Source organism: Simochromis diagramma, unplaced genomic scaffold, assembly GCF_900408965.1.
Source record: "Simochromis diagramma unplaced genomic scaffold, fSimDia1.1 OVJJ01000802.1, whole genome shotgun sequence".
Lineage (NCBI taxonomy): Eukaryota > Metazoa > Chordata > Actinopteri > Cichliformes > Cichlidae > Simochromis > Simochromis diagramma.
Genome location: NW_024387492.1, coordinates 4,167,278 through 4,180,112, shown reverse-complemented (window position 1 = coordinate 4,180,112; position 12,835 = coordinate 4,167,278). Strand labels below are relative to the sequence as shown.

At 41.5% G+C, this 12,835-nt stretch overlaps 1 protein-coding gene across 3 annotated transcripts in view; it reads right to left on the bottom strand.

Moving 5' to 3' along the window:
• The window catches only part of LOC120724670 (1-phosphatidylinositol 4,5-bisphosphate phosphodiesterase beta-1), a 119,482-nt gene that overhangs the window by 43,099 nt on the left and 63,548 nt on the right, over window positions 1-12,835 (bottom strand). For all 3 annotated transcript variants that reach the window (XR_005693969.1, XM_040016968.1, XM_040016969.1), the window contains exons 4-8: window positions 9,057-9,197; window positions 7,816-7,895; window positions 5,552-5,605; window positions 3,722-3,797; window positions 102-202 (exon numbers count right to left, since the gene is read on the bottom strand). Coding sequence is in view for 2 of the 3 variants with exons in the window: in XM_040016968.1 (XP_039872902.1) it covers window positions 102-202; window positions 3,722-3,797; window positions 5,552-5,605; window positions 7,816-7,895; window positions 9,057-9,197 (452 nt within the window). In the remaining variant the exon portion in view is untranslated. The remainder of the gene's footprint in view (window positions 1-101; window positions 203-3,721; window positions 3,798-5,551; window positions 5,606-7,815; window positions 7,896-9,056; window positions 9,198-12,835) is intronic.

Below are 12,835 nucleotides of genomic sequence, written 5' to 3'. Positions count from 1 at the left end.
GATTTTTTTGGACATTTTAAACTGGGAATTCCCGTATTCTTTGGAGGTGGAAAAGGTTATTATTACCACACAGAGAGAGCAGAGAGAAACACAGTACTTACACTTCAGAGAAGATGTGGTCCAGCTCAGGCCGAGGGCAGATGTTGCTCAGGAACATGCTATAGACCTCTGGAGTGAAGTCCTCCTGGGGAATGGAGTCATTCTGCAGCAGACAAAAGTAAGATAGGTGAATAAATTGCAGGCAGTAGTGTTCGGACGTACTGTGGAAGGGCAAAAGAAAAAAGTGGATTTAAAATGTACAAGCTGATAGATAAAAGATACTTTTTCCACAGTGACGGGTGCTCTGGAGAAGACTTTTCTTGCATGCCTCAGTGCAACAAAACTGTGTTTTACAAAAAGGCAATCTTTCATGTAGCATCTTCTTTATCTATGAGACGCTTACTTGTGCATATCTATGTAAAGTAATGAGTATGTGCACAGTAAAGTGAATTTTATATTTGTATAATCTTGGGATAAACAGAATTATTTAGTTTAGCCAATTTAGCTTAGCTCTACACGTTTTGAAAATTAATCAAATCCCTTGTAACTGTTGCTTAAGAAAAATATATATAGTAGTATTTCCTTTTTCAGGACCTCTTTCAGAGTAAGGTTGGACACATTGGAGCAAATATTCTAATTTCTGGAGCTAACTCTGTTGCTTATCATCTGGTTATTTGCGTCTGTGAAGTCAGACTTGGTTTCTCACATGACGTGTTCCCCTTCTGTTCTTCCATCGTGGTTTGACGAGGAAATATTTTTTACATCAGGTTGTGATGTCCTGAGAATTATAAATGCAAACTTCACTTCTGTACAGTTCCTTTTAAGCATGCAGTAGTCAAGTCCTACTTAAAGGATAAAAATTTGGAAGTGGATCTTCTGAGTGTTATTGATACTATATCAAAACTGCATCTTTGACTAAAATTTAAGAAAGGTTTGTTTATTTGTCATCCTTCCTACACGAGAACAATGTTTATGAGACCTTTCACAGAACTGAGTCTGCGTTTTTGAAAGTAACAAACAATATTCTGATATTCTGCAGATTCTGGTTGTTCTGTCTTAGTTATGTGGAGTCGTGTGCTGCTTTTGACACTGTCGACCTTGAGTTACGCATGGAGTACTTCGAGCACTGTGGAGAAGTTAAGGGTTTGACTCTTAACTGGTTTAAATCCTATATTAAACACTTAACATTGGAAAATACTCTTCTGCATTAGCTATTATAACATCTGGACCTCCACAGGGGTCTGTTCTTTATGCTTTGCACATGCTCCTGCTACGCCAAATTATTCACAAGATAGAATCTCTTGATGATTTAACTGTATTTACACTTGGATCTTGGATATCACTGTGCCACAAGAAGGCTCAATGAGTGAATTTTGAATATAATTTAATAATAACAATGAAATTTGATGTCTCACAAGAAGAAACTGATGCCACATTGTTAGGCTCTCAGATATTAACTGAGAGGTCGAAGAATAACCTGGGCTCCTTAACTCTGTTTATTATTAAAATACAGGCTAACTTTGGGATAATCAAATTAGAAGTTTCACAGATAAATAAAACTAAAACATATATTTTCAAGCTTTTGGAAACTGATGATTTCTGGAACTGTGACTGGTGGATTGGTAGCTACTGGTTTATTTGATGTAAACACTGTGAGCCATAGCCATACCTTTTTAGGAACCTGTTTATTCTATTTTATTTTGGCGTAAAGAACTTTGGTTTTAAATGTACTTACTTATTATTAAACTTTCCCCGCATACTAAGAAATTTCATGTTGTGCAGACTTCCTAGTTAGAGTACTGCTGAGGTAAAGACATCTATCCACTGACCCACTAATGTGACTAAAAGAAACACAGATCTGTCATTCCATCTGCCGTCTTATAGTTGGCCCTCTTGAAGCAATTGCAGAGATGCAAATAACAAACAGCAAATGACTGCCTGCAATTTGCACTTAGCGTCAGGGCTTCTTATAGAGCTATCAGAGGCAAACGGGTATGATAAAGACACAGCGTGCTCAGCAGCAGGGAACAGCATTTTGCCAGCAAGAAACAGAGCAGAACCACACAGTCTTAGAAAAGACCTGGAAAGAGGGAGGTGAGGAAGGATGCACAGAAGTAGGGGGGATGCAGGTCAAGCCCTGTTGAGACTCAGTGAGTCATTCAAAAGACATTGGTGCGAGCTGGGCTGTGTATGTGCTTTTGCCTGGGAGTGTGTGCGTTTGAGGGATTAACAGCAATACCATTTAGCTGTAATTACTTGTGCAATGGAATAACAGCAAATCCCAGCAGACCTTCATACAGCAATCGGTTTTTACCTCCTGCTCTCTCTCCCTATGCTAATTATGTATAGCTTGTTCTGACTGTGGGGGTGTTTGTATTCCTGTGTGTGTATATTTATTTATTTATATATATATTAATTTGATTTGTGTTCAGAAGCCATTGATTGTAGCCAGAGTTGGCCACAATTCGCTAATCAGATTAAAAATAATAAGTAGCTATAATCAGCTGAGATTACATTTAAAATCAGGGTGCCATCAAATCTTATTGTACATGGTCAAAGGTTCTTTTATTGCGTTTTGAATACATTTTATATTACTGGCAGTTCTTCTTGTAATTCTTCTTGTAATCGGAAGGTTGCCGGTTCGAGCCCCGGCTCAGTTGTTGTGTCCTTGGGCAAGACACTTCACCTGTTGCCTACTGGTGGTGGTCAGAGGGCCCGGTGGCGCCAGTGTCCGGCAGCCTCACCTCTGTCAGTGCGCCCCAGGGTGGCTGTGGCTACAATGAGGCTTTCCATCACCAGTGTGTGAATGTGTGTGTGAATGGGTGGATGACTGGATGTAGTGTAAAGCGCTTTGGGGTCCTTAGGGACTAGTAAAGCGCTATACAAATGCAGGCCATTTACCATTTACTGGGAATCAGTGTTTCTGGGATTTGATAAGAAAACTGCAGTAACAAAAGAAACTGAAGCCCACTCGTATGCACACAGAACACCTGTGCTTTGCATCAGGTATGTTATATATTCTGATTTTAACCAATTGAAAATGCTGAATATCCAAAATGCATTTCATTTCACTACAGACTTAACCTAAGATATAACCTTTTCAGTGAGTAATTTAAATGTAAACACGTTATATGAGTTCAGTCACATCTGAAAGCGACCTGACCCAATTCCAATTAGCTTTACAGTGTGTTTGCCTTACTAGACACATATCAAGTGTGCGTTCAGAGCAGCACCGCACAGCAGTTTCCCACTTCTAGGGATGAAAATTGTTTGCTACTGTTTGAATACAGAGCACTGTTTGCACCTCTATGCATTAGGGTGCAGCGTCTCTCTAGTGGCATCTAAAAAAAGGTAGCGATAAAACAGCTTTTGTCATCTCTATTGCTCCCACTGGGTCTATTTGTTGCATTACAACCCAGGCTAAATCCATTCTGTGCTGGAACTCATGCAGATATCCAGAAAATAAGACGAATAAGCACAGCCGCAATCAGTTTGTGTTTTAAGAGATGAGTTGAATAGTCAAAACAGAAATGGATGGATGGATGGATGGAAAGATGAAGGCAACTGTACATAAAAGAGACAGGATGAGATGGAGACAGAAGCCGGTTCAGGGACGGAGGAAATATGAGGCGACAGTAATACTAGAAAAAAAACAGAGAGCTTCAGTATTTTGGAGTCTCACTCTGCCAGAAGGGAGGTTACAGCTTTCCAACGCTGTCTCCACTCGTTTCCTGTCTGCCGAGAACATCCTGAAGATACTGTAGGGAGACAAAAAACATGCTGTTATGAGTAATCACAGAAAATGCCACACACGGAGAGAAATTCTCACTCCTTTAAAGGCTGTGTGTCAAACGGATGAATTCGTCACAGCATTTAACTGACACATATTAAGATTATTCTGTGAAAATGTAATATTGTAGCAACAGCTTAGGAGGCAATGGAAGAAAATAAAAAGGGTGAAACTACAGGCCGGACAGAATGCAACACTAAAGACAAATATTAGACTCAGATGATGCCTGTGTGGGAAAAGAAATGCAATATAATAAGGGAGGGGTAGAAGATGGGACATCAGGATTTAAATACTGCAGTCTAACAGCCTTGCAATGAATTTTACATTCATAAAGGTTACGCAGTAAATTTCTGTTTATGCTGAAATAGTTGGAGAGCTACTGATTCAGCTTATTTGGAGCATTAGGAAGCTGTGCAATAATGCAGCAGCATAAATCTGTTCCTAATATGTTTGCTCTCATAGATAGATGGGTGGACTGAGATAAAATAGTGTAGTTTTAATATTTTTAATATTCACATTTAAACATGGAAAATATCTTGATTTTAATACTGCTTACAGTGAATTGCAAAGTTTTCCATGGCAAATGCCACTTGTGTACATAAAAGCGACAACTCTTCATGAATGCGATGCCACACAGGCCCCAACAAAGATGAGGAAAGAAAGCTTCCCGGCAATGGTGTCATTTTGCAAATCACACCAATTTTCATCATTGCTGTCATAATTTTTATTATCATGTCATTGTGCTTGTGCTATAAAGTCCGTCTCAACGGAAGCATCTTTTTTCTTGCATAAATAAACAAAAGGCGTGCAGATGTAATGTTTCTTTATGATGTGCGCATGTAAATAACGCAAAATGATCTCAAATCACATCACATCGTCACATCATCAGCGTCTCGGTTCATTTAACTCTGGAAAAACACTGCCGACAGACATCTGTGTTTTCAAGCTTCTGTCATCTGTTTTATTCCGGTGTATACAGACAATAAAAGTGATTTACAGTGGACTCTAGTGTCACTGCAGCCACAGCAGGACATTTAGGTCTGGATCTGTTCAGAATAGCCTGTTTTAATTGCTTGCAGAGGTATGCCTGTGCAGGTCCACCAGCACTTACTGTACCCTCAGTGGAAGAGCAGTATCAAGCTGACATTAGTCAAACTGACATGTCTTCCTAGCTAGGAGGTTAATTCCCTAAACAGCAAGGAGTGTCTCTCTCTGTTGACACCCACTGCTTTCCTCCGCGGCTCTGAGGGAGGTTATCACGGAGGTTCACTGCTGCCCGCCTGCCTGAAAGCTCAACTTGACTAATGGAGATGTAGAGAGGTGGATTTTCAATGAGGCGATGACAAACTTCCAGATAAATCAAACTGAAACTGAAATATACAAAATGAAATCCTCAGATAAATCACAAACTGACACAGACTAAAGTTAAAAAAATAATAATAATAAAAAAAAAAATCACATGGGTGAAATGGGCACGAATCTATAAGCGTGAGATAAATGAAAAGTGGTGATAAGGAGAACAAGAATGAATATTGTCATGACAGATGGAATGGGTAATATATTCTAATAAATATGCAAAAAACAAAGTGTAGCTTTAAGCATCTGCACGCTTAGAGAGAAGGCAAAAAGGCAGAGGAAACTATGCACCGATGAAAAGAGCAGAGCCGTTGTGGGGATGGGGGAGGGGTGTGGTGGGGGGGTGGATGAGTCACACAGACTTACTTCTTGACGGGGATTCTTCCCTCAGGGTTTAGCTGCAGCTTCAGCCGGGTGTATCTGCATTGCACAGAGCACACATCAGCAGCAGCTCGTGATAGCAGTTTATTCAGTGTGAGTGACACTCTTCATCAGGTCTAATGTATGTGTGGGGGCTGTTTGCTTGATCTTACATGCGTGACTGACATAAATGACTGTCTGCCATGACCAGGTTTGCAGACTCGTACGTAATGCATCGGAAAGAGATAAAAAGCACGTATCCAAATATCTTAAAGTGGCTGACTGTGCATGAGTGGAGTTCTCTTTGCATACTGCGGATATATCTGCCGGCGTTTACACGGGAGGTCAGAACTGTGGGCTAATCCCTGGAAGTCTTGAACGCTGGCAGGGCAGAGCAGTGCAGCAGCAATGCACAGGCAGTGTGTAACCTGGCCTATAAATAGCTCGGCTGCAACAGGAGCCATCATTGTAGGCTGGGCTTTAAGTGGCTGCTGGCTAATAATTAATATCCATTACAGTGTCCACTTGACAGAACTTGGCGACTGCCTCAGGCTAATAGGCTGGTGACTTTTAATTGTCAATTGGGATCAAAGTTTGGGGAGTTGTTTTTTTTTTCTTCTTTTTTAAAAGCTGTAAACAAAAAGTTTTGGTTGGGATAACGTTAGCCAGTAGCACTGCATGAGGCTTTATTTTCTCTTTCTTTCTTTTTAAAGAGAATGATTGAAAGGCTCCCAAACAAGGAAGGGAAGAGGTGTTTTTCAATGCCCCCATCTGACTCAGAGATGCTTGTATTATTCATTATGACACTGGAGAAAGGGGGAAACAGATTACTCACTGTCTCCTTTTCTGTTTACCTCACTACTTTCTCTGTTCTTCTTCACGTACCCACTCTAGCTAATCCTAGACGTTACTCATTTACTCATTTCTTCATTAGATGACGCCAAAGACATAAGCAGTTAGATGACGCTGCTCAACTCCAAGTTTCCAGACATAGTCACAGAGCAACGCAGAGTAAAACACGCAGTTCTAACCCTGCCATGTTTGGTAATTGAGGGCTGTGTTATCCAAGGAGAGTATTCAATTATAATTGTACTGATTTCAACACCTTTCAGCAAGTGGTCATTTAAAAAACCTGCTGGGTTCTGTTTAGTTTCCTGTTGATGAGAACGCTGCCCAGCTACGCCGCTCCTCAGAAAACCCACCACCCAAAATCAGTATCACTGCTTTAAGAGACAGCGATGAGAATTAACCACACGCGGAGAAACATCAACATCACTTCAGGGAGGCAGCATCCTCGCGCTGCAGCAGCGGTATGGCGAAGAATTGCCTTATTTGTAAGCAAGGAGTGTGCAAGAACTGCTGCTGCGAGCAACCGACGTGACCGCGAGACCTGCTGTATTCAGTTCTATTCCACTCTATCTGCACTATGTGGTCGATGACCAGTTTTATTGTCTCATAAGTCAATTAGCTCCTCGGGGGTGCACGTTAATGGCTTCTGTTCACTGGTAAACAGCAGACAGCTGGGAGTTGTCGGCGAGCAGAGTCCAGCAAAAAGTGATTTGCGTTCATATTTACGCTCACTCTGCGTGAGCTTCACTCGGAATCAGAGGTGACACGAGGGCAAAGGATGATGAAAGCGGTCATGGACATAGAGCCACTGATAAGGATAATCAGTGATTTATGTAATACCCTGGAACTGACAAAATACTGGCTTCCTGTTTTTTGCCCTCTCTTCCTCTCTTTTCCCAATTCAACCCAAAGCTCAGCTCACCGAGTCAGCCTGGAATCTACTATATGTCACTACTGGAAGATAAAACAAACACTACAGCACCAAACAAATGCACACTCACATATGGGAAGCAATAAAAAGACAACTGACGCATGCAGGGTGTTTTATAAACTGGTATAAACATATTTCCAGCTGTTTTGATAATTCTGCTTTCGTCTGTTCTTACTTCCTCCGTTGATGTGTGAAAAATCAGGCTGCGTTGTAGACTGCAGTGTGTGAACAATGTAAGCACAAATGTGCTTTGGTGAAGGTGTAAATGCTACATGATGGTTTTGCAAGATTTTTACATAACATTTTACCATTTTTGTTCATGTAAAATACATCAGGTCCCTAATGTGACTCTTGCTACGAGTGACATTTCTAGTGCTTGCAGACCAGATTTTCATATCTATCTTGGGGACTGTAGATTTACATTTTGTTCGAGACTGCTTGCGTGTGCGTGTGCGCATGTGTCCGCGTGTGCATGCATCCGGTGACGTACGCTTTTTCGAGGCACGCCTCTCTGGACATGTTCTGCACCAAGAGGTTGGACGCCAGGTTGAAAAGCTCTTCTGCCCATTCCTGCAGGAAATAAAACACACACGCAACATTAACACACACACACCTAGAGTCAGGAAAGAGAGCGGCGGTGAACTCATTTGTGCTTTGATGCTGATAACTGCTGAAGGCTGGAAGTTTGTGTTCAGTTTCTGCTGCCATGTGTCAGGAATAAATGAAGTTCATGCATACTGAGTAGGTATGCTGATCATTTTTCATAATTTTCCAGAGTGGTAAATGACTTGATGATGAATTTATGATGCAGGTTTTCACCATGATCCTAAAAAAAGAAATGGTACCTCCGTCTAAAGCCTCCTAAATCAATTAAAAATAAACAACTATTAAGAAATGCTTTCACTCTTTGAGAATATTATTTATTGCTTTTAATGGCTTAGTTTAATAGCACATACAAAAAATAGGCACAAAATTAAAACCCCATGCATATTATAGAGCAAGTCCCCATCAAAGAGCCTAAACAGCTGTGACCCATCGAGGTGTAGATTCACTAATTCATCAGCAGCAGATTCACAGATCTGACTAGTTTTTTTTCAGCACATCCCACAGATGTCTAAATGAACTGACATCTGTGGAATATGAAGGCAAAGTTAACATCTTGGAAGCCTCGTCATGCTCCTTAAAACCATTCCCAAGCACTTTTTACGGTGTTGTACGACTCATTGCCCCTATGAAAAACTCTAATGTCGTCAGAGAGTACCTTTGCAATTCAGACACGAGCTTGGTTTGCACTAATGTTTAGGTATGTGGTACGTTTAAGATTAACATCCACATGAATCCAAGAATCCCAGGAAAACATTACCCAGAGCATCACACTGTTTCTGGCAGCTTGCCTTCAATTCAATTCAATTTTATTTATATAATACAAAACAAAAACAGTTGCCTCAAAACAGTTTATATTGTAAGGTAAAGACCCTACATTAATACAATTATTACGATGTACTATTCTTCACATAGTGCATCCTGCTGCCTTCTTTTTCTCCAGGTGAATGATGCCTGGTTGCCCACATGATGGGTGAGTATAGGCACGTGGGTAGGGCTACACAACCTCACCCTGACTGCCCAGTTACTGGCTAAGATATCCCACTCACCACTGTAGATGCCAGGTTATATACAATAAAAAAGTAGTTACTTTGTTTACTGCTGCTATGCATGATTTTCTTTTTTTACCTTCGCAATCTCCTCTTGGAACGCCATGAAGTTCAGGTAGGTGATATTCACCATGTCGGTGCCACTCACAACCGTCAGCATCCTGCTCTCCAACTTCCCCGACAGCGTGCTGTTATCCAGCAGCTCACGCAGCTTGGCTTCCTTTACAATGAAACAAAAACACACAAATAAAAAAAACATATGTTATAACAAAGAAATGAACTATACAGATCAAAATGAAAAACAAAAGTCACCAAATGAATGAATTTCTATAACAAAATCCCCTTCAATGACACATCGACAGCCACGGAGTGGTAATGATAATTTTCTTAGGAGAAAGAGAAGTATTTAAAATTTTTATATTTAAAAATAATATCCCTTACAGGCATGGATGAGGAACACTTAATTAATAAGCTTTCACAATGATCTCGTTTACATAAAAAAATTATTTATAGTGCTTTAGATTCTCTAATTCAGGGACCTAATACAGTGTTGCGCATGTCCCACTTGATCAATGCCCTTTCCTCTCATGTGATTATTGCAACAACTGGTCACAAGTCACATGATCATATGCTCGATATCCTACTGGCTAATGCTTTTGTATTTTTTCATTTCATATCTGCTCCAATTAAAAACCTCATATAAAGCATGTTGATAAAAGAAATTGTGCTACATAACCCAAGTTCTGAACACTTTATGTTAGCCTCTAATCCGGGCTGCACACACGTTGAACCTTGGTGGAACAGATCAGCCAGAGCGGCATCTAAAAGCTAGCAGGCCAAACAAAGCTTCAGCGAAATGGCAAATGACATAAAACAGGCCACAGAGGAAGACGAGCAATGCTTTTTTTGAGGAAGTGGGAGACGGCACTGCTCTGTGTCATGGCATTTTGCTGTGATGTTGTTTCAAAACAAAAACAGTCTCTGAATGAACTCAGAGGAAACAAGACTGGTTAACATTTGGGAGTTCGCACCTTATTTGATGGCTGATTTGGTTGATTAATTAGAGGACAGAGGTAGAGAGTCCGTGTGCTACAGCACCAGCGATTCTCAGTTTGTGTAAAGGGTGCATATGGCAGGCTATACAAGCAGGAAAAGAGGTGGGTTAAGTATTGAATGGAGAACTTACATGTAGACATGTAAGCACAAATGTCCAATAAGATGTCAGCACAGGATTTATTGTGTTATTTATTATTTATTAATAACCCCATGACAGCTCCCCAAAAATGAGAGCATGAGGGTTTTCCAGCATTGCTTTTTAGCTTGTTTTAAGCCCAAAAAACATCCTCCTGTCTCAACATATTTCCAGCTTAACTGCAAAACCCCCCATACATACAATAACTTGTAATCAACATCACAGGAAAAAATGTTTTGCTAAAAAAACGCCAGAGGACTCACTTAACCCAGGAGACCCGAGGAGAATGCTTTTCTTGCTCTCAAAGGGTTTTATTTTTAAAGGCTTATATAAAAACTGCAAATTCCTAAGTCAACAGAAATTGTCCCCACATTGAGAAAAAGCAATTGTCGGACTTAATACAACCCTAATTCTCTCATCATCCGACAAAATCAGAGGGCTGCTGCAGGAAGTCTGATCTCTCCTACAACAAAACACTGGGTGCTGGCAATACTCCAGCTCCCACAGAGGAAAAACTCTGGAGAATTTGCATTCAGCCGAGCTAATTGTCAGAGGAAAATTAAACCGAACTAATTTTAGCAAATATATATTTAAGAAGTTCATCTTTGGTGCGAATCACAAAAAAAGCCCAAAAAAAGAGAACCCAACTACAATGCCTCTGAGGAGAAAGAGAGGAATAACAACGATCTCCTTCTCTTCTTTGCAAACCCAGTATGCAAGTGGCATACAGAATTCTTGCTCCGGCTTAATTAACACAACAGAAAAGCCCTGTAAAGGATTTTGCAGTGAAAGCAAATGAGCTTCCACTAATTTGACCAATCAAACAAAGAGCATTGTGTCCTGTGTCATGCTGATAAATGTCCTCTACACATCCCTCACACCCCCCAATCAAATTGTGGAGGCTTAGTGGCGCCTGAGATTATCACACTGAGAACTTCTAAGGCAATACATGTTCACCCTGTCCCTTCTGACAGCCTGTGTACTCCCCCCTTTACTAGTTTATGTGGCTCAGGAGGTACTTCTTGAAAATAAGACGTTGCTCTTTTAAATTAAAGAAAAAATGTATATGTGGAGAAAACAGGTTTTCAGTGTTGTGTATCATTTAGATGGTTAGAGTCATGTGTGGACTTGACCACCAATCGATGGAACACACACACATGCACATCCTGAGTTCAATGAGAATCAATCACTGTCCACTTATGTATTCTGAATGACACCCGCGTCATCATTCAAAGCATAAAAAGCCACTTGCAATTTGCTAAAACACACAAAGCTCCCTCTGAGAAACGCTCTGGCTGACAGCCAGACATGAAAGGCTTCTGAGAACAGACGGGATGACAGTAAGATGCATATTTCATTTATTACTACAACGTCAATGCAATTTGATATTGTTTTGAAGCTACTGGTAGCCATTAGCTGAACGTAGGGCTCATCTCCCACTATGCAGTCATATGGGCGGGAGCTGCAGGCACTTACATCAGCAGTTATGTTGGGAAAAGACTGACTGACTGAAAGAAACAAGCTGACAGGTGGGCCCTGCTGGACGGGAGCAGGAGCAGGGGGAGGGAGCAGGAGCAGGGGCGGAGGAGATGAGGACAAAATAAAGAAAAGTAGAAATAAAGCAAGGAACAGAGAGCAATGGAAGGAGAGGAGCGGGAAGGGGGTAAGACATGTGAGTGAAAACCAATTTGTGCTGGTGCATTGGGGGAGCTATTAGAGGCATGCCTGCGGTCTCAGTTACCACAAGGAGTGGAGATTCAGAGAAAGGGAAAGGGTAGGGATGGGATTTGGATGATGGTGTGGTTGAGTTAAGCCTTTATGAAAACACAGCCATGGCCTCTGTCTTCTGTTGCTATAGTGCACGCGTGTGAGTGTCGTGTATGATGCTTGTGAGCACGTGCTTAGTCAAGCTTTCAAGGTGCATGTTGGCAGCTGCTGCCTGTCAGTATAAAAGAACTCTTCTCAAACACTTAGCATTCAGGTGGAGATGCAGCCCGAGGAAATACACAGACTTTCTCCTTCTGCCTTAGTTTGTCACGAGGCCCCCACCTGCCCCCACCTGTCACCAGCCATGCGCTCAGACTGTGTCACACTCTGTTGGGCACAGGGAAGAGATTCAGATTGGCAAAGAGAAGTCAGCCACACCTCAGGTCATTAAACCTGCAGCACGGCACCTGTCTAAACCCTCTCTCCTGCGCACACAGCTCGGACACACACCATCGCGAATGCACACACCACACGTCCACCTTAGCACAGGCATGGAACTGCACTCGTGCAGGCTCGGCTCAACGCTCACACAGAGAAATACACACCGTCTCACAGAGTGTGTGTATAAATAAACACACAGAGAGACATTAGATCAAAGGAAATGTCAGTATGAATGATTGATGATGAGCCATCTACCTACACACCACTCAGCAGGATCTGCAAAATCTAGTGAACCTGGTTAAGGAAAGGGCTTAAATTTAAGTTTATTATTAATGCAGAATGTAACAGTGACCGGGCTAAAAACTGGATGATAATGAACCAAAACTACACTTAACAACTGACAAAACAATTCTGCACCAGCCTTAACTCCCTTTCAGTTAGGCCCCTGGCAGTACAGCCACTGTGGCCTGCTCACCATCATGGGCCTGACAGGCTACACTCCCCAAGAGGAGCTGCAA